General features: G+C 46.9%; 1 protein-coding gene across 1 annotated transcript; it reads right to left on the bottom strand.

The window, feature by feature from the left end:
* Positions 1-894: 894 nt before the first annotated feature.
* Positions 895-25,523, bottom strand: man2a2 (mannosidase, alpha, class 2A, member 2). Its single transcript, XM_076270574.1, has 22 exons — positions 25,446-25,523; positions 22,204-23,733; positions 21,373-21,630; positions 20,872-21,016; positions 17,730-17,901; positions 17,250-17,377; positions 16,345-16,518; positions 15,831-16,017; positions 14,350-14,527; positions 13,428-13,630; positions 12,638-12,820; positions 12,139-12,253; positions 11,802-11,872; positions 10,334-10,499; positions 9,478-9,714; positions 8,154-8,276; positions 7,434-7,682; positions 6,290-6,431; positions 5,683-5,816; positions 4,480-4,674; positions 3,991-4,104; positions 895-1,083 (listed from the first exon to the last, which is right to left on the bottom strand). Exons 2-22 carry the CDS (start codon positions 22,336-22,338, stop codon positions 931-933), a joined length of 3,462 nt encoding a protein of 1,153 aa, XP_076126689.1. The 5' UTR covers positions 22,339-23,733; positions 25,446-25,523; the 3' UTR covers positions 895-930.
* Positions 25,524-25,796: the final 273 nt, after the last annotated feature.

A 25,796-nucleotide genomic window follows, 5' to 3' on the forward strand; every position in this document is an offset into this window, starting at 1 on the left:
AACCAATATGGATCACCGAGTGTTGTGTCCTCAGGGCACTCAGTCATATGAAGTGACAGCACCACTCCAGACAAAGGGCAGCGCCACTCGCACTAAAACATCAGAGTTCCACAGGAGTCCTCGATGAAGAAGACCTCTCGCTAACAAAGTCTGCAGGGGTAGAGAGGACGGTGCAGTTTCAACTACTAGTACTACGCTAAGGTCATCTGTCCATGGGGGGCCACAGCACATGGAGGGGAGGCTTAGAGTCTTGTGGTCGTAGTCCTGATGGGAACAGACTCCCATGGAACCCCACTCCACAGCGAGGGGGGGGGGGGGGGGGGGGCGATGGGGTCGAGATCCCTGACACAGAGTCCACTTCCTCCCTCCTGTCGCAACATTCGCAGAGCAGTCTGTTGGCGTAGAAAAGAGGGACATCACGAGCTCATGTAGGTTCGGAGTTTCCAACACAGCTTACATGGCCGAGAGTAGAAAAAAAGGGAGCTAGAGAGAGAGCGTAAGAAATTGCACTGGAGGTTTAATCCTCACCACTACCACCCTTCCCGCAACCGCACACGTCTGTATGTTACAATATTTACATGTAGCGTCTGGCTTGTAGCGTACCTGAATGAGAAAATCACAGCCATCTTGACTTTCATCAGGTCCTTCCAAAATCCCCCCGCATCCCTTCCCATGTTCCAGATGTCTGTTTTTTTTTTCTTTTTTTCTCCACAGTGTCCAGGCAGCCCCTGATATTTAAGAATGCCCACCACCACTGCCCACAGTCCTGTTTGGGTCTCTGGGTTGAGGTGGCCAGGCTGCTCTAGTCCAGGTGGTCTGGGTGGGCTCAGACAAGAGAGCAGAAGCCCACTAAGAGATGGCCCTGTGTGGGTGTAGAGGCTCCAGAGCAAGACCCCCCCCCCCCTCCCTGGTCCGTGGCTGTGTGGTGGGCTAGCGTAGCTTGAGCTTGTAGGTGGAGATCTCCATGGGCTCCAGGGTGATGGCGGAGTCGTTGGCCAGAGGCGTCCCCGGGTAGAGCAGGGACAGAGATGTGGGCTGCAGCAGCTGCAGGTCCAGACCCCGGAACAGACTGGACATGGTCAGCTGGATGGAGAGAGAGAGAGAGAGAGAGAGAGAGAGAGAGAGAGAGAGATAGAGAGAGAGAGAGAGAGAGAGAGAGAGGAAACATGAAACAAAGGACTTATGTCAGACATCATACAATAATCGCTCAATAACCTTCACAGTCATCACATAGATCACTGGAAAGTATGTGGTCAGTAGACATCTACTACTGATTGTTGGCAGACTTTCTAATGAGGAGACAGTACTCAACGAATCCTCCATAGAAATGCATGGGGTTAGTTTGTAACACCTTTCTGTATGCCTCCACATTCATTTGAATGGGAAAATAGCTGCCCGATAACTGCCCAAAGTGCGTTGCAGGATGGCCGCCAAAAAACTTCTTCTTAGTCTTTAGTCACACATTCAATATATAGTATAGTACAGGGGTCCCCAACCTTTTATGTACCATGGACCGGTTTGATTCCTATTTTTTTTTCACGGACCGGGGGGGGGGGGGGTGGGGGTTCCATGTTCCATATGTGTTGTGTATGCATAACTTGAAAAGAACTAGCTCCAGTTATGTAGGAACAGTGAAGGTAACGATCTCTTGTGAAAAACGTGAACTTGAAGAAGTGAAAATTTAACAATATGAACTATGAATATTGATAAACTTGAAGCTACATCTATAATTGTGAACATGCTTAACAAAATATGGGAACAAAACATGGGCTATGTGCGCCGCGGTGGGCTTTGCCGCGATTATGGACACGTACCAAATGAGTCGTGTGAAACGCCTGTGGGCGCGTTGGAGAAAGCCATGAGCGTCCCTCTCGCACGATAAAGGTGTTGAAAACGGCCAATAAACTCCTCTAAGCAGGCAATAGATGGCATGGGCATGTCACATATTATTGTCTTTTTGATTAGGCCTACCAAGCACACAAACAAAAGCAAATTGTCCTGAAAGCATCCGATATGTCGCCCTTGGATTGAAAGTCAAAACTTTGAATGCGTCTTATGAAGCATTGGAGAAAGCCATGAGCGTCTCTCTCGCAAAATAAGTATAGGTATAAGTATATATGCTCTTTTGATCCCGTGAGGGAAATTTGGTCTCTGCATTTATCCCAATCCGTGAATTAGTGAAACACACTCAGCACATAGTGAGGTGAAGCACACACTACCTGCAACAACAGCGGGAAAAAGATGGGGACTAAACGTGCATTATGAATATAATCAGTGGGAGCCCTGTGCTTGTTTCCCTGCAACAAGAAGCTTCCATCTGGGGTGATAGAAGACAGTGACACCCTCAGTGTGTTTGAAATGTCCAGTCGATTGCGCAATTTGGTCTTAGTTGCAGTCATTGCCGAAAACCCGGCCTCGCATAGTTACGTGGTGGGAAACGTTTTCAGCGCTTTTACGGCTATCTCGGGATATTCTGCTTTGGTTTTGATCCAAAAACCCGCCAGAGAGGTTTCCTTATACACACTCTTAAGACCACCGTCATTTGCAATTTCGATCAACTGCTCTTCCTCCTGCGCTGACAAGTTAGGACTACTCAGGATATTGACATGGGTTGCGGACCCACTCATTGGTTTGCCAAAACCCCCACTACTGTTTGGAACATATCAAATACACCCCGGTCCACTCGTCGTCCCCACAAATCAAGCTTAACTTTAAATGCAGTGACTTTATCTGCCAGTTTAAAGACAGTCGTCATTCTCCCCTGGAGTGACAGGTTGAGGTCATTAAGCAACCCGAATATGTCACACAGGTAATCCTCATCACTAAAATGTGCAGCTAACGGTGACTTTTTTCTGTAAGAAATCTCTGCAGCGGCTCTCGCAACTCTGGCCAGTGACCTGCTAAAGATGCTTGTTTTTTGTTGTTCATTCTAGCAGTTTAGCTAACTTCGTGTGACACTACCGTTCGCCAAGAACTGATCAAGTGAAGTGAGCTGACCTGAGGCTGCGCAGCGCTGAAGGAAATTACTGTATGTAAAAGTGTTGAAGGCGGGACAGACAGACGTAAGAAAATAGACCTTGCATAATGCAAACATGCGTGCAATCAAACAACTGCATATAGGCCTATGCCATGTAAAAACGTGACATTATTGCATATTAAATTTATTTTAGTTTGCATGCATTTTTTTTTAAAACTCATGTCGTAGGCTACGGCCCGGTTAGGAATGTCCTGCGGCCCGGTGGTTGGGGACCGCTGGTATAGTATATAGTATATATACTTTTTTGATCCCGTGAGGGAAATTTGGCATTTAACCCAATCGGTGAATTAGTGAAACACAAACAGCACACAGTGTACACACAGTGAGGTGAAGCACACACTAATCCCGGCGCAGTGAGCTGCCTGCTACAACGGCGGCGCTCGGGGAGCAGTGAGGGGTTAGGTGCCTTGCTCAAGGGCACTTCAGCCGCAGCCCACTGGTCGGGGCTCGAACCGGCAACCCTCCGGTTACAAGTCCAGAGTGCTAACCAGTGGGCCACGGCTGCCCAAAACATAAGACAAACCCATAACATATGCCCATAACATAATTAAAACATAAGACATGTCGTATGTAAATCATATCAGAAATGTATGCGTGGTGGTGGAGCAGCAAAACCCCTGACAATCGGTCGACCCTGATTCTATTCCCGAGTCTGTCGTTGCGAGTCCATGTTGCTGCTTAAGATCAGTGAACTTTCGATTTAAATGGTACACTGGTAACTTTTCTCATCTTACATCTACAGTAAAGCCATGTAGCCTGAAAAGTTGTGTTAAATTCTCGGCTTCCACCGTTGTGCCCTTGAGCAAGGCACTTAACCCCTTAAAGTTGCTCTGAGGAGAACGGCCCTTGTAATATAACTGACATATGTAAGTTGCTATGGCTGAAAGCGTCTGTCTGCTAAATGAATACATGTAGATGTCATGGCTATAAGCTCAGGCTAACGGGAGACGCACCTGTCCATGTGTGGTGCTGCAGTTGAAGCCGGGGTTCTGGGCCTCCAGCCTGCAGTCCAGAGCTTTGCGGTGCAGCAGCAGAGCGGTGAGGGGGGATGGGCTCTGAGGGTCCTGCTGTTATGCACACATGAACACCAATACGCACACAGGGGTGTTACACACACGCACACCATATGCTGTATCACTACACACACACCAAATTAAATTATAATACCCCATGTGGTCTTGACAACACACAAACATGTACATATACTCACTTCAGGCACACATTATGCACACAAAGCCGCCAAGAGGTCGATTATGTGTTATGATGTGTGCATGTGTAATGACTCCAATGAATTGATCTAACATCAGTTTGCTTTGAGTGTGTGTGTGTGTGTGTGTGTGTGTGTGTGTGTGTGTGTGTGTGTGTGTGTGTGTGTGTGTGTGTGTACTGTATGAATAAATGCATAAAAGTCTGGGGGTGGGGGAATGGGGGGGGGGTGTCACCTGGCTCTGGATGGTGCGTAGGTTGAGCAGGTGGAAGTCACAGGGCATCGGGGTGGCGAGGGGGGCGAAGGTGCGCAGGGGGGGCACGCCGTGCTTGGGCACCACCGGCAGAGCCAGCACCTCGTGGTTCAGGAACGCTGACGTCATGTGACTGATGATGGACGGGAAGCTCAGGGGCTCGCTGTCCATGACCTGCTGCATAGATGCATGCACGCGCACACACACACACACGCACGCGCACGCACACACACACACACACACACACACACACACACACAATCCACCTATCATACACAGCATCAAGTTTCAAACACAACTATCACTGCGTGAGACTGCACTATTTCACTATTCCTCTACCAGATCACAGCTTAGCCGGGGTGTTATATCCACACTGAAAGGGGGGGGGGGGGGGGGGGGGGGGGGGACTGTCAGACTCTCCGTATGACCAGGGAGAGGCAAGGTTGCCCTGACTGAGGGTCGCCCTGCCTGTGGGCGGCACTGGGAGGGACTGGGGGGGGGGGGGTGTTTATACTACAGATGGCAAACTAAGCCACATGGGGAGAACGGCTTGCTATGCTTTGCAGTTGCCATGGCAACGTTACCTCTTTAGCCTCATCACCGAACATGCCAGAGAAATAGGAGGAGACTCTGGCAAACAGGCCAGCATTGGATGCAAGCTGAACAAGTGCAGCAGAGAGAGAGAGAGAAAGAGAGAGAGAGAGAGAGAGAGAGAGATGTGGAGAGAGGAGAGACAAAGAAAGAAAGAAAGAATGAAAGAAAGAGAGAGATGTGGAGAGGAGAGACAAAGAAAGAAAGAAAGAACGAAAGAGAGAGAGAGAGAGAGAGAGAGAGAGAGATGTGGAAAAGAGAGACAACAGAGTCAATATGAGAGTGGGAAAAAGATGTGTAATGACAGAGGGCATGTACAGTACAGTATGCATGGGAGGTATGCATGAATGGCCTCCACAAAGAAGAGAAACTGCACTCCTTCAGAACAGGAGGACAAAGCTCCGCTCTACTAAAAAACCCTTTAGTGACCCTGAGTAGCCGGAGTCCTGTCCTCCCTCTCCCAATCAGCAGGGTCCTCACAGGAGAGAGGGAGGAGAGATGGAGGATAAAAATGACATGGATAAAAGAGGAGAGAGATGAGAGTGCGTGAGCAGCGAAGAGGAGGCCAGTGGCGGCGTTGATGCTCGGCCTTACCCGGCTGCTGCCCGGACGCCTCTCCAGCAGCAGGCGGAAGCGGTTGAGGGTCCTCTTGTTGTCCTTCAGGCCCTGGCCCAGCCCCCGGTTATCATCCTGCATCAGGCGGCGGTCCAGGATCACCTCCAGCTGACCTGCAGACGGAGAGGGGGGGGGGGGGGGGAAGGATGAGAACAGCATGGGGGGGGGGGGGGTTTACAGAAGAGGCAACAAGGGGAAGAGAGGGAAAGGACAAAGAAGGGTGAGGAAGGGAGAGGGGGAACATAAAGGACGAGAAAGGAGAAAGTAAAGAGGGAATAATGATGAGAAGGGGATAGGATAGAAGAGGGAGGAGGAGGAAGAAGAGAAGAGAGAGGAGGAAAAGAGGGAGGAGGAGGAAGAAGAGAAGAGAGAGGAGAAGAGAGAGGAGAAGAGGGAGGAGAAGAGGGAGGAGGAGGAGGAAGAGAAGAGGGAGGAGAAGAGGGAGGAGGAGGAAGAAGAGAAGAGGTCACGTGGAGGAAGCGATGTGGAGGTCGAGGTGTGACAGGGGCAGGCAGTTTAATTCCACTCCCAGCTGGGTGCTGATGAGCGTCAGCTGAACAGATGCTGGTGTCGGCAGGGTACTGACCACTGTCCAGACTGGTGACACCCAGGGCCTGGGCCGCGTGGAGGGTCAGGCGGTGCTGGCTGTCCTGTATGTAGGCCATGGTGGGCATGGGGTAGAAGTTGGCCTGCAGGGGGAGCTTGTGGAAGTAGCGCCGTGGCTGGATCTGTGGACGAGGAAGAGCCCAGAACTCTTGAAGCACTTAACCAGGGCCTTGGGTCTACTACTACACCAGAGCACTTAACCAGGGCCTTGGGTCTACTACTACACCAGAGCACTTAACCAGGGCCTTGGGTCTACTGTACACCACGGTCACACATCACATCACAGCACAGCAGCAGTTGCGGGGACAGAGATACCAAGGTCATGAAGAATGTTTTAAAGAAAATATGAGGCACTCACAAAGGTTATATGTTGAAAAGGCCTTTAATCTCACATGGCTATTCATTTTAAGACATGCCTACTCGTTTTGGCATAACAGCTTTCATCAGGACAAGTCAAAATGGTTGATTATACCGAAACGATTAGGCATATTTTAACTGAATAGCCAAGTGAGATTACATTTTTAAACATATAAACTTTTTAAACATATTACCCTTGTGAGTGCCTCAGATTTTCTTTAAAACATTAATTGGATCCCTAAACTGAAGAGCACCAGAAGGAACATCCAGTCTTATACCCTGGCAGCATTCCTCGCAAATTGTTTGTGGCTAAAGTAAGGAAGAATGTCTGACTTCACCATAGTAGCACCAGAAGAATGGCTCATAATAAGAATGCAAATATACTGTACTCTCTCTGATAGCATTTTCCATAATATAATATAATATATATAATCATTATTACCTAATTATAATGCTTTATCTTATTCCTTCTCTGTGTTACTGCTTTTGATTGGATTCATTTTTTGTGGTTAATAAAATACTTAATACATGAAAAGCCTAAGAGTTTTACGTAACCTAGCAACAAGTGGTAATACTGTCCAAAATGAGCATCCATGTTTCATGAGCCTCAGCCCTCAGCCCAGCTTCTACAAGGCAACAGGGTAAAAAACATTTTTTTTTTCAAATGTACCAGGACCATATACAACACATTTTTTAAAAAAAATGTTTTTGTGTGCAAATGATACACCCCCCCCCCCCCCAACCTCTACCCCTGTGGCCACACTAACCTGGAAGCCGTTGAGGTCAGTGTAGAAGGTGTCCTCGCTCTGGATGTCCGTGGTCACACGCATGGCCAGCTCCTTGTTGGCCTGGTCACGGATGTCTACCAGCACGCTGATGTCTAGGGAGAGGCCGTCCACCCCGGGCACATTGTGGATGCAGACCGTCTGCTGGAAGTGCTGGTAGTGGGTGACCACCTCGGAGAAGAGCGGACCCTCCACCACACGCACAACCGGGGCTTCCCTCTGGGCATACGGCTTTCACAGGGGAGAGAGAGAGAGAGAGAGAGAGAGAGGGAGGGAGGGAGAGAGGGAGGGAGGGAGGGAGGGAGAGAGGGAGAGGGAGAGCGCTTTAACTGACATGTACTGGATGTACTACTTAAATGTTTGTGACTGTATTTCTGAGCAGGTAAAATGTGTTTCTGAAAATTTTTAAAAAACAATCAAATCGGCAATTTATGACCTGCATACAAAAAACAGATGTCCATACATCAATGTAGCATGCAGCATTGGATGCACAGCTACACACTTCTGAGTGAATAGGCACATGTTCTCTGAATAAGATCTGGAAAATAACGTAATCTTAAATCTTGCTGTACAAAATGAGCTGGCTGGAGATGGACTATGGAGAGAGGAGGATGGAAGACACTGCAGTGTAATAGCAGCAGAGCACCCGGCAGCGCTGTACTGAGCTGCTCCTGCTGGTGATGCTGAGGGAGCGGGAGCTACCTTGGCTCTGCCGTCGGGCAGGAACAGGTACGCGCCACTTTTGTCCTTGGATGGCCTCGTGCCGTAGGTGACAAACTGGAACTGCATTCGCATCTCCTGAGACTCCTCCTTACGCCGGATCGTCTGATGGAGAGAGAGAGAAAGAAAGAAAGAAAGAAAGAAAAAAAGAGAGAGAGAGAGAGAGAGAGAGAGTGAGGGTTGGTTCATCTGACATGTAAAAATAGCAGAACTCTGGAGCTTTTCCTAATTCCAGAATGGTCTCCAGGCAGGCACAGTAAAGCGCTGGGGTCATGATTATGCCCTTCATTAGCTGAATCATGCTATCGAGGGTTTCAGACGAATGTGATGGATCTGGTGTGCTCAGTGCAGGGAAATATGTCAAACCATATAATGAGGCATGTTGGAAACTCTGAGGATGTTGTCAAGGGAACGAACGAGGGGTGTGTAGAGGAAGGCATTAAGTAGGGGAAAGAGGGGAGAAACGAGAGGAGAGAGACAGATATGAGATTAGATGAGAGGAGAGAGGAAGGGAGATGAATAAATCATCCAAATCTGTTTGATTGAATTCATGTGCATGCTGTAACAGATCTGCTGCTGGTTAACAGCCGTCATAATCACTCGACTCGTCTGGTAACAGGCCGATGGTACTCCTCCACTGACTTACGGCACTAGGGGGCAAAACGCTGCGAGAGGAGCCCCCCCTGTGGCTACCCATCATGCTAAATGGGATGATGGGATGATATACACGGGCAACACAGAGCACAGGGAGTTTGGACATTCTGTCAAAATAGCAGTTACTTCACATGATGAAAAAACATTTCATCACGTTTTTTAAATGTTTCTGGGGTTTTTAAATGGTTTAAACTTAACATTCTACACACGGCCTCTTTTTTGGAATGTTTTAAGCATAAAACTCTACACATTAATGATTGACATTCTACACGCGGCCTCTTTTTTGGAATGTTTTAAGCATAAAACTCTACACATTAATGATTGACATTCTACACACGGCCTCTTTTTTGGAATGTTTTAAGCATAAAACTCTACACATTAATGATTGACATTCTACACGCGGCCTCTTTTTTGGAATGTTTTAAGCATAAAACTCTACACATTAATGATTGACATTCTACACGCGGCCTCTTTTTTGGAATGTTTGAAGCATAAAACTCTACACATTAATGATTGACATTCTACACGCGGCCACTTTTTTGGAATGTTTTGAAGCATAAAACTCTCCACATTAATGATTGACATTCCACACACGGCCTCTTTTTTGGAATGTTTTGAAGCATAAAACTCTCCACATTAATGACTGACGCACCTCCAGCAGGCCGGTGGTGCCGGAGAAGCCGAGCGTGAAGGCCTGGCTGTGGATGAAGAAGGGCTGGGCGTCTGCCGTCTGCATGCGGAGAGGCAGAGGGTCTAGGCCCCTGACGGCCCCGGACCCCGGCGCCAGACGCATCACCGTCTCGGAGCGCATGGTCATCGGAGAGTCCGTGGTCTCAAACAGGTGGTACACGGCCAGGCCCAGAGCAGGCAGCCGCGCCATGAAGGACACCTGAAGGGGAGAGGAGAAGTGGTTAAAACACACACACACACACACACACACACACACACACACACGTACATTCATATTCATGAACAGACACACACACAAAAATATATTCACTCACCAACAATTGCATGAGAAAACACCAAAACACACACACACACACACACACACACACACACACACGTACATTCATATTCATGAACACACACACACACACACACACACACACACACAAATATATTCACTCACCAACAATTGCATGAGAAAACACCAAAACACACACGTACATTCATATTCATGAACAGACACACACACACAAATATATTCACTCACCAACAATTGCATGAGAAAACACCAAAACACACATACACACACACACGTACATTAATATTCATGAACAGACACCCACACACACACAAATATATTCACTCACCAACAATTGCATGAGAAAACACCAAAACACACACACACACGTACATTCATATTCATGAACACACACACACACACACACAAATATATTCACTCACCAACAATTGCATGAGAAAACACCAAAACACACACACACACACACGTACATTCATATTCATGAACAGACACACACACACACACACACATATGAGCTGACCTGGTAGACCTCAGCGTTGACCTGCAGGGGGGAGCTCCACTGGGCGCTGAGCTGCACTGGTAAGGTCTGGCCATCCTCGGTCAGCACACGCACGTTTGGAGAACTCACCAGCGCAGTCACCACACACAACCGGTCTTGCTCCACTGGGTTAAACACCACCAGATACCTGAGGGAACACAGATGCAGAAATACTAAACTTTAGACACACACATAAACCTACACAAACCAAAAGCACCACTTGCACCACAATGTTTAACTATATCCTATACCTCACTCACTCACACACGCACACTATGATTAACACCTGAGGAACCTACGCAGACTTGTCCTAAGGCCTCGTACACTGTTTTACACTTTTGAAGCATCAGCATCTGAGCCTGGTTTCCTCCTTTCCACACACACACACACCCACACACCTGCATCACAAACAAACAACACCTGCAGATACCATAGGGGGCACAGATGCAGATATACTTTACACACTAACACCAACACAGTACACAACCAGGCCTGCATCACTGTGCTGAATGCTACCAGATACATACCACTGAAACAGATTTATTTTATACACTCACACTCCAGGGAGGAACACAAATAAACACACAGATTGTCCTGCTCCGTCAAGTGCAACGGAACCAGATGACTGAGGCAATACTGATGCATAACTTTTCAAATGCGCACACACACACACACACACACACACACACACACACACACACACACACACACACACACACACACACACACACACACACACACACACACACACACACACACACACACACACACACACACACACACACACACACACAGTCTGTGCAGCTACACAGGGTTACACGCCATCAGATGCCTAAGGGGCTGCAGATGTAGCGTACGCATACTTTGCACACACACACACACACACACACAAACAAACAATACACAGACCACCATCCAAACTCTCCCTCACAGCATACAATGTGTACGCGTGTTATAATGAAGATGGAGGAGCAGTCCCCCAGGGAAATAAAAGGGAATTTAATAGAGACAGAGACAGAGAGGGAGAGAGGGAGAGAGGGAGCAGAGGAAACACAGAGAGCCAGAGAGGGGGAGAGGGAGAGAGGGAGCAGAGGAAACACAGAGAGCCAGAGAGGGAGAGAGGGAGAGAGGGAGCAGAGGAAACACAGAGAGGGAGAGAGGGAGAGAGGGAGAGAGGGAGCAGAGGAAACACAGAGAGCCAGAGAGGGAGAGAGGGAGAGAGGGAGCAGAGGAAACACAGAGAGGGAGAGAGGGAGAGAGGGAGAGAGGGAGCAGAGGAAACACAGAGAGCCAGAGAGGGAGAGAGGGAGCAGAGGAAACACAGAGAGCCAGAGAGGGAGAGAGGGAGCAGAGGAAACACAGAGAGGGAGAGAGGGAGAGAGGGAGCAGAGGAAACAGAGAGAGGGAGAGAGGCCTGGGGTGAGGGACAGTGTTAGTGAGGGGCTCTCACCTGGGGGCGTTGGGGTCCAGCTCAATCAGAGTGCGTTGAGGGAGGGAGTCCTGGGTGGCTCGCCGGTCATCCTGCTCTCCAAAAACACACACACACACACACACACACACACACACACACAGGATTCACATACACAGTTCAACAACAACATCATCAACACAATATATAGCGCTTTTCAAGGTATCCAAAGTGCTTTACAGTGAAGGGAGAACCTCTCTCTCACACACACACACACACACACACACACACACACACACACACACACACACACACACGTATAGGAATAGATGTGTGTAATGAACTGATGTGCGTCAGAGAGCAGAGTGTCCGTGCTCACCGTTTCCAGGAAGGGCTCCGACTGGTAGAAGCGGTACACGTCTCTGTTCTTCATGACCAGGAAGTGGGCCGCATTAATGATCACTCTCTTCAGGCCCACCAGAGCACGCAACAGTCTAGAGAGCACACAGGACAAGAAGTTCACACACACACACACACACACACTGCTGCTGTGATGACACACAGAGACACACATCTGCTGCTAGAGTTACAAACACACAAACACACACACATAGCCATCCTACCAGTCTCCAACTGCTGCTACAGTAACACACACACACACACACACACACACACCTAAAAAAAACACATTTAAATATGACAAAACTCACAGCCAAAATACAAAAGGAAAGCTCAAGGACAAAATCACCAACCCTTCCAACACAAACACACACTTCCAAAATGCACAGCACTCACAAACACACACACACACTCTCTACCATAGTCACAAGTGTGTGCACAAACATCCTCACGCACACGTGCCCCCTGCCTGTGGCTACCTGTTGCCGTAATCGATGACGACGGCCTCCTTGGCGGTGCCCGTGATGGCGTCGTGGTGCTGGAAGAGGGCGACGTTGCGCCGCGCGTCCGTCAGCAGCGCGTAGTCCGACACCGGGTAGCGGCTCTCCATGGCCGAGTGGCGGGCGTGGGACAGCGCCAGGCTGTAGAGGATCTCTGCCCCCCTGAGGAACCACCACACAGAGCAGGCATCAGAGCCCAGACCGCTCCCCTCACACCACCACCACCACCAGAGCCACACGTCCAGACAGATCAGTGAACTAATATAACCAACGCCGAGCTGCCAAGAGCGTTCCAGCACATCCAATGTGCACACTCAGGTCTACTGGGCTTTTTTCGTAAAGCTGCATAGTGTGCTGAACCTTAAAGAGGAGAAAACTAACGAGTCTATTGGTCCCTTTTCTCTCTACCATCCCATGAGCACACCATTCCGTTCTCTCTCTCTCTCTCTCTCTCTCTCTCTCTCTGGTCCCTGTCAAGTGGAGGAGCCAATTTGGAGCCATCTCCACCCATTATTGAGGCTATTTTGGAAGAGACGACTGTAATTGCTGCCATTAGGGAGGGCTGTTCCACCGAACAAAGGCCTGCACCATAAAATGGTTCCACCGCTGCCAGAGAGGAGAGAGATTAATGCCCCCTCTCTGGCTCTTTTTAATAAGGCCATCTTAGCCAGGACCCAGCCAGCCTAAACCGGCCTGTAGTGGTTAGCAGCAGTTGCTCAGAGAGGCCCAGCTAAGGTGTGGTGTGGTGGGGTGGTAGGAGTCCACTCACCTGAGGTGGGACTCTAGTATGCGGTCCAGGTTCTTGTAGAAGGGCCGGGAGGTGTAGTAGCCGCTCCAGTAGTGGTCCTCGCGGTCGGCGTAGGCGAAAAAGTCGCCGCTCAGCACGGGGAAGTCGGGCGGCCGTGTGCCGGGGGCCACGTCGTTGGCCTTGTACACGGCGCTGAAGTAGTCCGACAGGGTCCCGAACTGGGCCTGCCAAGCGAGACGGACGGACAGACAGACGGACAGAGAGGGAAAGAGGGAAACCTTGAGCGGGGAATTCGCCAACAAAAGCAGATGGAGCTGAAAACTTGCAGAACAGGAAAAGGCTACTTAAGAGGGTGATTCCGTGCGACTAGGGGCCGTCCAGAGATCTCCGGCGCGCAGTCTCTCGCCCCATAAAACTTTATGATCTTTACATGAATTACTCGTTAATTCTGAGCTTTTCCTGCGCTCACAGCTTGGCTTAATGGGGTGTTTGTTGTACAGCCGTGGAGAGGCCCTAAAATCGGTGTCTGCCCAACTGCAGAGACAAACACCTCCACTTTCCCCAAGCCGGTCTTCCAGTGGCATTTCAGACAGGTGAGAAACCCCCCCCCCCCCCCCCCCACAGCCTTTTAAAGATCAGACACAGTGTTTCACCAATAATTCATCAAGCAGATTTAATTTCCTTCCATAATTAAAGAACGTCTTTGGCAAATTGGAAATGCTAATGTTTTCATTGTGCTATATCGCACCCAGGACAATGGCATTTAGGATGTAATGAGTGCTTTTACAAGGCAAGAACCAGCATTCAGTCATAAACAACAAGACCACAAGATGTCCGGTCTACTGATTTAAGACCTTGGTAGCTTTTTATAAGGAGCTCCACAGTAACAAGACAAGCCTAACCACAAGGTCATTTGAATGCCTGTTTAAATCCAGAACCATACCTGCACATGCATTTCTGGGTGGGAGTTCATGTAGTCAAACAGACGCTGGTAGTTGTGATACTGTTGGTCCCACTCCAAAGCCTTATCGTAGCGGAAGTCATCACCGAGTGGGACCAGCAGAACCTTACTGCGGAACAGCTTGGACTTCTTGCGGTACTGGTCCAGGAGAAGGTTAGCCCTGGAGGAATAAAACAAGCATCAGTATATTACACACCCATTTCCAGAGCAAAAGTATTTTGGCTGTCTGTGTGGCATCTCATAAGGGCATCTGAAGTCACAAGGTCTTCTCAATATAGCGTCTATCAGCTTTTTTTTTTTTAATAATGACCTGACTTATCTTTCTCACTTTTGACATTTTCTGCAAATTGTTTTTCCTGACCTTTAGCACTGACATTGTCTATTTATAGTTTCTTGTTGTCCAGCTTTGTCTACTGGGGCCTGACGGTGGGTTTCCTTTGAAGCGAATTTAGCTTCCCTCTCAATGAGGTTCAATGGTGGCGAAGTTAGCCCTGATTGGGCGAAATGAGAGCGAATTTGCAGAGGCACGCGAAACAGAGTTGGCGAAAGTGTAACTTTATTCAAATAAGAACCACACCAGAACCAATCAGTTCAGCGTGTTTGTGTTTGGTGCGTGAGGGATGGTGTAGGCTGCCAGAGTTGTAATGAAAACATGTATGTGATTAAACGGTTTCGCTGTGTGGAAACCTACTGTGAGAGAGCAGCCGTGTGGAGCTGTTTAAAAGGGAGATTTTCAGACTGATAGGGAAATATAGATCGTACAAGAAGAAGAAATAAAAACAGGTTTAGGAACCTGCTCTCTACCGTTCCTGCTGATGAGCCGCCGTCAGGTTTAGCCCCAGTTTCGTGATGGCAAAAGGAATCTTGTCTTGTGCAAGTTCAGTCAGTCAGATAAAACATGGTCAACAGATTCTACCTTGTGTAGTATTTGTGATAGAGTTATGAGAACTGAAACACACAGCACATCTCACTGCGGAATGTGTGTGGAATGGAGAGACTTGCTGTAAGTGTAAGACATGTATTATTTATCTGTATGTGTGCTCTCTTGAATTCTGTTCAGTGTTCTGGGTTCCATTGTTTTGTTTTGTTTTTGTTCTTTTGTTTTGAAAACAGGCATGAGGGGAAACATGCTGTATAGTGGAAATATTCAAATTGAATTGTACTGACAAGTTTAGATGCTGTTTGTTTAAGCTTGTTTCTTAATGCAACAAACTGGAGCATCCATCTATTCCTTTCATTGTATGCAGAGCTATACAAATCACAATAATGATTGGCTTTCTATTCTATTCTACTCTATATATACAGGGACTACAGGTGCAAATTAGCAATTGCTGCTACAACCTGGCCCAAGACATATTTTCCTGGATCCCAGGATAAATGTTATTCTGTGCATTGTCCCTGCTTCAAATAAATAGATTTCCATTCCATTCCATATTCTATCCTGACGTACTGAATACACCCACCTCTCAGCCACGTTAGTGTCCACGATTGGTTTGGGCGGAACCTTCCAAGGGCAGTTGACCCGGCTGCCCGGCAGGCGCTTGAAGTCGAACTGGCAGCAGATCTTGGGGTCGGGTCCGCAGGTGTGCGGAACGTCGTAGCTGTAGAACGGCATCATGTGGCAGAAGATATCCGTGCCGGAGCCCGGGTCTGTCACCATAGCAACAGAGAATTTGAACAAGGGGTTTTGTTCAGTAACATTAACAGCAGTAGCAATGTTACACTGGTTCAGGCATATTGTCCCATTCCCCAAAACTCAGTGAAAAAAGCCTGCAGTGTATAAAAGAAATGCATAAACCCACAAAATAACTTCTCAATGCCTAAGAAATGATCAAAGTACAACACCAAGGTGTACCACAACTTTCTCCTCCTATGTTCAACATGAACTAAAGGTCTGCCGTGAATGAAATATCAAAATGTTGTATTTCTATAACCAAAACACCCCCACCCCCCTCCTCTCCCTGACCCACGTCTCACCCCAGGCCTGTCTCCACATGAACTCCAGACTGCGGCTGCCGGCGAAGTGCTTCTTGATGGAGTAGTGGACCCTCTGGATGAGCATGCTGGTCAGGTTGGCCCGCTTCAGCACGTACGGCATGGTGGCGCTGTGGCCAAACGGATCCACGGCCCAGCCAGAGCGCGGCGTGATGCCTGAAACCCACAGGAGAGAAAAAGGAAAGGAAACCATTTAAAAAAGCCAGCACTGGGAGGCGCTGTGGCGCAACTGGCTAGAGCCCAGACCATACTCAGTTCCACGTGTCCACAGTGACCTAGGTTCGAGACCGACCTGGGTCATTTCCTGGTCCCACTCCTGTCACTCTCACGCTTACTTCCTGTCACTCTCTCTACTGTCCTGTCCAATTAAAGGCATAAAAAGCCCCTATAAATATAGACCTTTTAAAAGCCAGCACTGACCAATTCAACTGACAGCTTAAAGAAGAAGCAACTAGCTGCCATTCATATACAGAAAGAGTTAGCGACTTATCGTGACAAGAGGCAAGCAATTAACCAGGTGGGATGAAAATAGGCTAGAGGTCTATTTTATGAAAATAGTAGTGAGCACAAGAACATGGTCGGTCAGTGTGTTGATAAATCTGAGCAATCACGCCCAGCTTTCTAGTTTAGTTTAGTGACCTGGTAAGCACAAGCTAGGAATAGCCCTTTGTCTTTCTCCTGTCTCGCTCATCTGACCATAGGGTTAGTCATAGACATATAAAACCTACTTACCTATATATTGCAGACTTTTAAATGAATAAATGTAAATGTAAACCTGAATGTAAATGTAATATACAAAACCCTAAATACTGCATTATACGTAAAGTTTCTATATTTATGGGCTTAGTAGTGTTGAGGTGTGGATGGCGTGACAGGGCAATACCTACCCAAGTTCCTCTCCAGCCACTGATGCCCCTCGATGAGCTGGTCGATCATGGCAAAGTAGTGGGTGTTGGCTTCGTCAGGCATCACCCAGCCGCCCGAGACCATTTCTAACTGTCCGTCCTGAATCAACCTGCAGGCAAGAGCAACAGGTTTGTGTCTTTAAAACGTTCATAGGCAAGAGAAATCACTGCTAAATGTTAACTGGCATTAACAATATCCTGATCTACATTCTTTTGTCTGATAGCTCAGGAACTGGAGGGGTTGGATAATTACTTCTCATTCAAAATGTCTGAAAAGGACTTTTTTCTTGAATAAATAGGACGTGGTGTAGAATGGGAACTAGGGCCAATTGTACGTCCACAGAGGACAATGGACGGCTTTCACTGCTCTGCAGTACTAGCATTATGGCCATCTAAAACCTTAGTAGTAGCCTACGAACTGGAGGCAGCACACAGTGGTGCCCCTCTTGGCCAGATCCTTACTTGCGCATGGCTGCCTGCTTGTGAATGTCAACGCTCTCCCACCACTTGGCGAAAAAGGAGATCTCAGACCAGATGAACTTCCTGCGTGGGTCTTCTGCCAGCTTCACCAGCATGTTGTTGAAGATGTGCTGCGTCTGGTCGCTGTAGTATTTGTCAAACGTCTTGATCCAGCCTTGATCGCAGATGGAGAAACAGCGGGAGTTAACGAGCAGCCTGAGCCTCGAAATTAATTTCCCAGCAACACCCTCCCCCCTTCCCCACTGTGTTGCACCATCCTGCTACTGGGCCTAGAGGAAAGGGAGGAGGGAGGGAGGGATGGAGCAAGGATGGATGGATAGAAAAAAAAAACTGCGCAAAAGTTTAGAACTGTGACAGGCTCCCATTCAGAACAACAAACAAGAAGCTGCCTGCGCCTCAGAAAGCCCTGTTAAAAATAACGCTCCTTCAATTATTCAGACGTGAACGTCTCCTTACCCTGCGCAAAACATGAAGTCAGCTCAAACAAGAAAGGTGTGCGAGAGATGAAAGGGCCAAGTCATCACTCATTATTTCCAGCAGTTGTGTTTGAATAATATTTTGGATGAACTCATCCGGTAAAGTGAAATTGCTCTTTTCAGTCATATTCCCCATAATAATCATGTTTATCATATGAGTTATGCAAATAATATGTAACATGGTCATCAGGAGTGTGGTGGTGATAATTTGGTCTGCACGATGCTAGTTTGATCTCACACACACACACACACACACACACACACACACACACACACACACACACACACACACACAAACACACACTTACGGCCAGGCTGTTGCCAGCCCAGACGGTCCAGTCCCTTCAGACCCACAGCCCGCAGGGTGTGTGTGTGTGTGTGTGTGTGTGTGTGTGTGTGTGTGTGTGTGTGTGTGTGTGTGCCTGCAGCGAGAGCTGAGCGATATTTAGAGAAAGAGAGGGAGAGAGAGAGAGAGAGAGACAAACTAAAGAGAGGGTAGGCTGCTCGCATGTGTCTAAGTGACGGATCAGAGGCGAGCTGAACACGCTGTACCCTCACCACAGTCAGCCGCACTGCTGCAGCAGCAGCAAGAAAGCCCTACTGAATCTCACTCACGCAACCACAGTCATGCCAACAATTCCTCATTCCATAATGAGCCCACTAATGATGGCATGGTCAATTAACGCACAATCACGAATGCATGTGGAGCCAATGGTTCATCTGAATCAATGGTTCAATGATGCAGAGTTCATTCAATGTAGGCATGTAGCCATGCACCGATATATTAGCCCAACATCAGTACAGGCCCATATTGCTACAGTAAATGCTGTGTTATGTTGGTGCTACGAAGGCCTGGAAGACTTGAAAATGGTTGATTAAAGGGTATGATTAACAACAAAAATGAAGTAAACTAACAAATATCGGCATCGGTTATCAGGAAACATCAGTATCGACCTGGAGTTTCGCAACTGGTGTATCCCCGAAGACATCAGCTACTCCATGTTAACAGAGTGACCAGCGATCCTTTATTTCAGCACATATTTCTTTCACTTCACTTCCACCATTTATTTTCTTCTGCCACATAAACCCACAAAACATAAACCCTCTCCTTCCTCAAGGACAGAGATGGCAAAGTATTCACTTCCCGTACTCAAGTAGATGTACAAATATTTGTGTTAAAAAATACTCTGGTAAAAGTAGAAGTACTGATTTAACTTTTTTACTCAAGTAAAAGTAACAAAGTACAGGCTTGGAAATTTAAAGTATAAAAGTAAAAGTAGTCTTGTGAATGACAACCATTTTTTATGCAACGGTAGCCTACCTGGACCACACAAATGTTACTTGAGTGCAAGAGTGCCAGTCTCTCTTTTTAAATCTTCCCATAACCTGTTGGGCCATTTCTAGGCTTTCCCCCCAACATTGCACTGCCTACTTCAGAGGGCAGTGTGTTCTTTTGACCTACCATCAAATGCTGGACATCTTTAGAAAGATAAGATCCTGTAGTTTCTTAGGAGCACTGGCACGGAGTTACAGAGCCTAGAATATTGTTTTCTCCTTCTGCCGGATAACAAGCATCTCTGAACTGACCACATTTCAGCCCTCTAGGTCACTTGATATGATTTTAGAAACACACCTGAGTCTTAGCACCAGGTCTTGCGAAGCTGTGTGCAAAAGTAGATCAATGTAGAATAAAAAATTAGCACTTTAGACCATTATTTGCCAAGGTATGCTCATGCGTTTTGTAATGCCATATGGAAACTCCCCATAGGACTTTTGGTTACCCAAAATGCATACTGACAATAAAAGTATGCATTTCTGAGGTTTCTTGTAGATTATTTGGATTGTATGTCAGGTTCTGAAATAGAATGATTACACAAATTGGAATAATTACACAAAAGTCTCTATTTTTGCATTTTCTCTGTTGGCTTCATGGGTGTGTATACAGTAAGATGGACTATACATTTGCACACTACGTGCTAACTTTACTGCCATCAAACTACAATGATTTGCCGCGAATGCCGCCCAAATCTGTCGAGTCATCTTGTAGTGGTGCGTCAAGTGCGACGTAGCCTATATTCCCATCCCATATTTATGATGCGAAAAATAATAACGGTAACTCTACTGAATTTATTTGAAACTAAAGTAACGAGCCTGTTTTGTAAAATGTAAGGAGTAAAAGTAAAAGGTCGCCTCAAAAATAAATAGTAAAGTAAAGTAAAAATATCTGAAAAATCTACTTGAGTACAGTAATGAAGTATTTGTACTTCGTTACTTCCCATCTCTGCTCAAGGACCTACAGCCCTGCCCATGGACTTCCCGTCTATGGTGGACTTCCTGTCTATGGTGGACTTCCTGTCTATGGTGGACTTTCTTTGCATGGCACTATGGAAAACGTGTTCACCTAATGAATCTCAGAAGACCATTGAAGTAGAGAGCTTCAGATCAGATCAGAAAACAGGACAACAACGGCAGAGAGAGATGCAGGGTTTAGAGCGAGGAACATTTCGGTGCCTGAAGTCACAAGAAGTGAACCATTCAAAGCTATTCCATATAATCATCTATTTTCACATTTAACATTGCCTGGCCCACGCCTGAATTCAGGCGCAGTGTCTGAAAATGCTGCAGCTGGGCTGTGGGGGAGGGCCCACCTGGGTCGTTGTGTGAATGTGGCACCACAAACACCTGCAGGGGCTCTTCATCCCACTCGCCAGGGTCGTAGGTGATGTCAAAGCCCTGCTTCCACACGCCACCGTCCACATTGTCGAAATTCAGCAGAGAGTAAACATCGAGCGTCTGTTAACACACAGTAAAAAAAAAAAAAATCACATTTTAGATGTGCCTTTAAATAGTTAATGCCATACAAACATTCCCCAGGTCAAAGAGCAGGGTTTTGTTTCAGGGTTTGAGATGGATGACTTATTTTCATGCCAATATAAATAAATATCACTGAGAACGTGCTTTCACAGTATGTTTGTAAAGTACGACTGTAGTGACATTTTTCATTATCAACATAAACAGATATGCAATATACAACATATGCTTAACATAAGAAAACAAGTAGTATGAATACACACAGAAAACACGCAGTCTCATGAATAAATGCCCAGTGCCAAATCAGATGCCAGGTGAAGCAACTGGCCCGGACTCACCTGCAGCTCGGTGGGGCCGCGGCGGGTCTGAGCAAACTGGCAGTCGCGCGGACGCAGCGAGAGGAAAGTGGGCCTCCCGTCGAAGGGCATGACCCAGGAGCCGTTGGTGCTGCGGAAAGGCAGGTGGCCGCTGGGCGAGATGGCGCCTGTGTCGGTGAGCTCCAGCACAGAGTCCTTGATGTGGCTGATGATCTGATGATTCTCTTCCAGCAGCTGCTCCAGCTGCTCAATGCGGTTCTGCAGCACCGAGATCTGGCTCTATACCACACCACAACAAAAACAACAACAACCAACAACAAAAACAAATCAACCACAGGCATGATGACCGCTCCTGTCATTTTCTTGCCAGCAAAGATCACACTAGGACAGAAACATCAAACACACTGACAGCGTGTTAACAAAAACAAAAACAAAACCTAACAAATTAATTAATTGCTCTTGTTTGTCTTCATCAAGTAATTAAGACGGCAGGTCTTAAAATAGGTAATTACTGAGGTTGTCAAACGCCATCTTTCCTTACATGCCGCTCGGTCAGGAGAAGCACTGGGGGAGTCATATGGTGAATAAATTAATCTGAACAATTTAAGCCAATTAGCACCTTATAAATATGGACTTAATTAAGCTTCAGAGAATTACAGCAGAGTGATAAAAAGACTTCTTTGATCTTGGAATAATCTGCTCAGCCTAATAGCTTAAAGCCATCAAGTGACTGTCAGGAGTCTAAATTAAATGTTGCAGACTGTTTATGTAGAACTATTAATTCATTTCAGTGGCATGGCACAGATCATTTAAAAAAAAACAAGAATCACTCAAAAATCCTTGCGTACATACCCTGGGGAAGTTTCCCCCGGTGTTCTGCCTTCTGGCAGGGTCGTGCTGGACCTTGTCCAGCATTAGGTAGAGGGAGAAGACCGCCACACAGAAGATGGCACCCCCACATACGGTCACCTGCTTCTTCAGCTTCATGCTGGGCTTCTGAGGGTAGTGTCAGCGGAGAGGAGGTTATGGTGGGGTTCTATGGTGGGGTTCTATGGTGGGGTTCTATGGTGGGGTTCTATGGCCTCTGCAGCTCCCTCCGTCTCACACTGGGAGGGGGAGGGTTGGACAGGGAGTCTTGGAAACGCAGACGGTCCGAGGAAATAAAGCGGTCTGTGTGTGTATGCGTGTGTGTGTGTGCACACGTGTGTGTGTAGGTGTGTGTCAGTGGACCCTCATGACTAACCCCTTGCTCTCCCCGAAAACCTCCCTGCGTCAGATGCAGGGGTGTGGGAGGTGTGCGTGGGGATACGGTGCGGAAGGGCTGGCTGGCACGCCGCTCTGTCAACTGCAGCCAAATCTCAGCCACCACCACCGGGCTCCTTCAGAGTGCCCCTTGTGCTCAACCATCCAAAACTTCCAGGGCAGGCAAACGAGAGAGAGAGAAAAAAAAAAACACACACACTCTCACACACACACACACTCACATTCACACACACACACACACACACACACACACAACAGCTTACAAACAGCGGGACCCCAGACAGAGAGCTTACTGTTCAAGTGGCATAGTGTGTATGCTAGTGAGGCATACGGAGTCTGTGTGTGCTAATTTGTCAAGGCCAATGCAGTCCTATCCACAGAAGCTTCAGGCAGGCACAGCCTCCCCTCTCCAAACCGTCCACAGCAGCAATGGCATCTCTCAGAGCGGATGGACCGCACTGGGCATGGAAGCAACAACTTCGCCTGCTGTGACCTTTTCCATTTACTTGTCAGCTAATTTACTCATTTATGTTCACGAGATGCTTTCCCGCCATGTGGCCATCAACACCACTTCACTCTTCAGGCTTCAGTCACGACACACCAACACACTAAATAGGGGGCAGGTAATCAGAAGCTTGGTCAAGGCAGGGGGTCCTATTGCACTCTTGAAGCCGCACAGATGTCGCATTCAAATGGCCACTCACCACCCCAGGGCTTGATGTAAGCTGGAAAGTGAGCTTATACTGCACAAATGGCAGGCTGTGGCAAAAAGGGTGTGTATGTGGCTGTAAAGGCGTCACAGAAGATGAGCACACAGTGGCCTGAATCTGGGCCCTGGGGCATGCAGGTGCGTTCCTCCGCTCCTTCTCTGAGCGAATTCTAATATTATCTTAATCCAATCTCCTCACCGTGTCAGGGACTTAGCATTGGCCTGGGGGATTTGGGCTAAGCTGGTGAAGAGGTAACTAGTTTCTGGTCCTGACCGGGCCGAAAAGGGTTTAAGCCAAGATGCGGTAATATAGATTCCATAAGGTCCTCCTAATGGTTTCCTAATGTTGCATCCATTAAATCCTTGACGATCCTGAACATGTGGGATGTGTGTCACTGGTCCTTCACAACCTGTAAACAAGAGTAAACTGTGCTTAAGTGGATTAGCAACACCTGACACTCACTTAAGCAGACAATAATGTACAGTAGTTCACAGAGAGTACTTCAGAGACTCAATCTGATTTTGATACAAATTAAATAATCTACAGTACAAGGTCAAGCAAATCCTTTTAGTGTCACACATTTTACTGGTATGTTTGAAATTATTCACATAAATAAATTGGTGTTTATCTTGACTAAATGTACTTTTATGTCCAAAAAAAACGAACGTTATGCACACAAGGATTTTTATTTGTCACATAGATAGAGATACTTTGTAAAACATGTAGTGAAATGGCATTTAGCTACTCAACTTTCCTGTGCAGAGGTATCACTAAGTTTGTTGAGCGCTTTGGGTTGCACTCTGTGCATGTTGAATGCGCTATAAAAATAAAACTGACTTGGGGGTAAAAAGTGCAGTATGTAAAAGTGCAGTGTGTATAAGTGCAGTGTGTATAAGTACAGTGTGTATAAGTGCAGTGTGTATAAGTACAGTGTGTATAAGTGCAGTGTGTATAAGTGCAGTGTGTATAAGTACAGTGTGTATAAGTACAGTGTGTAAAAGTACAGTGTGTAAAAGTACAGTGTGTATAAGTACAGTGTGTATAAGTGCAGTGTGTATAGGCTGAGTGCAGTGTGGCAAGTCCATGTAGTATATTTAGAGAGTTTTATATGTATTCAGGGTCCGCGTGGCTTGAGGAAACAAACTTATCAGTCTCTCTGTTTCATATGTTTTAGTCATGTGAAAAGAGACGTCTGCCTGGCCTCAAGGATTCGAACAGTCCATGGTTTATAGCATCTTGCAACACAGGAACTTTTCGAATCATCCGACATCATAAATTAGATTCTGAAATGCTATTTATATGCCCAGGCATAAAATTAAATGTTAGGTGACAAACCAGGTGGCAGTAGTCATTGACATTATCACCAACAACCATTTGACAAACTGGACAAGTAAATCAAGACACTGACACTGGCTATCTAATGCTAGCTAGCTCTAGCTAGCTGACTGAGACTGCTGATTTTCCCGTCTGGTCTTAACTGTGTTAATTTAGCCAGGTATCTTAGATGCCTATCCATTGTAACATGCCAGCCTGCATTGATGTCTCTAGCTATCGGTAGCTGGGAATCGTAGCATGTTTCACAAACTAAATAGCCTAGTTTGGAGATACAGTCATATATTGTATGATGAGGTGCCACTGACCTTATCTACTGCATACCTTCATATCTAAATCGTTGTATTGGCCACTGCTGGTCCACAAACCTCGAAAGGCATAGCTAACAGTTACCGGTAGCTAGCTAGCTAACGCCAGTTAGATGCATGCAGCATGCTATGGTATAAAGACACCTTGCTAGCTAGCCAGCTATCGAGGGGTTGGCAAAGACAAAAATGCATTTCTGCATCCATTGGACTGACACTAACAAATACCTATTGCTGCAGTGTTTGTAATACAGATATAAAGTCACAATTTAGATAGATGACAGGTTAGCAAATTCCTACTCAATTAGCCAATGTTAGCTAACATAACAATACAAACCTAATCTGGACAAATCCTTTCTTCAATGACCGACCACTTGCTCCTAGAAAGGAACTATGCTTGAGCCAATGACAATAATACTAGATATGAGGTTCATATGCACATTACCATTCATAAACACTAATAATATTTTGTAAATGCATTTACCTTTCACGAAGAGAAATTTATATATTCCCCAAGGGTGACCGACCGTTAGTTCTTCACCCAGCCTTGATCGAAGCCCAGTTAGCGACAGACAGTTGCTCAAATGCATTATGGGAAATGCTGTTGCCACACAGGCGCATCAACATACGATTGGCTATGCTAAATGCCACAACATTGCTGCGGTCCTAGGATTATGTGAAAAATGTTCGAGTGACTTTGCCCTTGGTTTTGAAAATTAATCTGAATGCCCTCCAGGATATCTTATCTCTCTCAAGTGTAGCCTAATGTAATTAAATGTAGTTATGAATTTTATATCATGTAACGAATATGAAACGAAACTCTTCGTTTATGGGC

Source organism: Alosa pseudoharengus, unplaced genomic scaffold (genome assembly GCF_046254945.1).
Source record: "Alosa pseudoharengus isolate Yale_2024_CS ecotype anadromous, Long Island Sound unplaced genomic scaffold, YU_APseudo_1.1 YU_APseudo_1.1_scf_10, whole genome shotgun sequence".
NCBI lineage: Eukaryota > Metazoa > Chordata > Actinopteri > Clupeiformes > Clupeidae > Alosa > Alosa pseudoharengus.

What these genes read in the sequence shown, in the direction of transcription:
- man2a2 (XM_076270574.1), bottom strand. Translation starts at nt 22,338, where the DNA reads ATGAAGCTGAAGAAGCAGGTGACCGTATGTGGGGGTGCCATCTTCTGT. An exon ending in CCGGGGGAAACTTCCCCAGG is followed by an intron (nt 21,631 to 22,203) that starts GTATGTACGCAA and finishes GGTGTGGTATAG; the next exon opens with AGCCAGATCTCGGTGCTGCA. An exon ending in GGCGTCCGGGCAGCAGCCGG is followed by an intron (nt 4,675 to 5,682) that starts GTAAGGCCGAGC and finishes GCATCTATGCAG; the next exon opens with CAGGTCATGGACAGCGAGCC.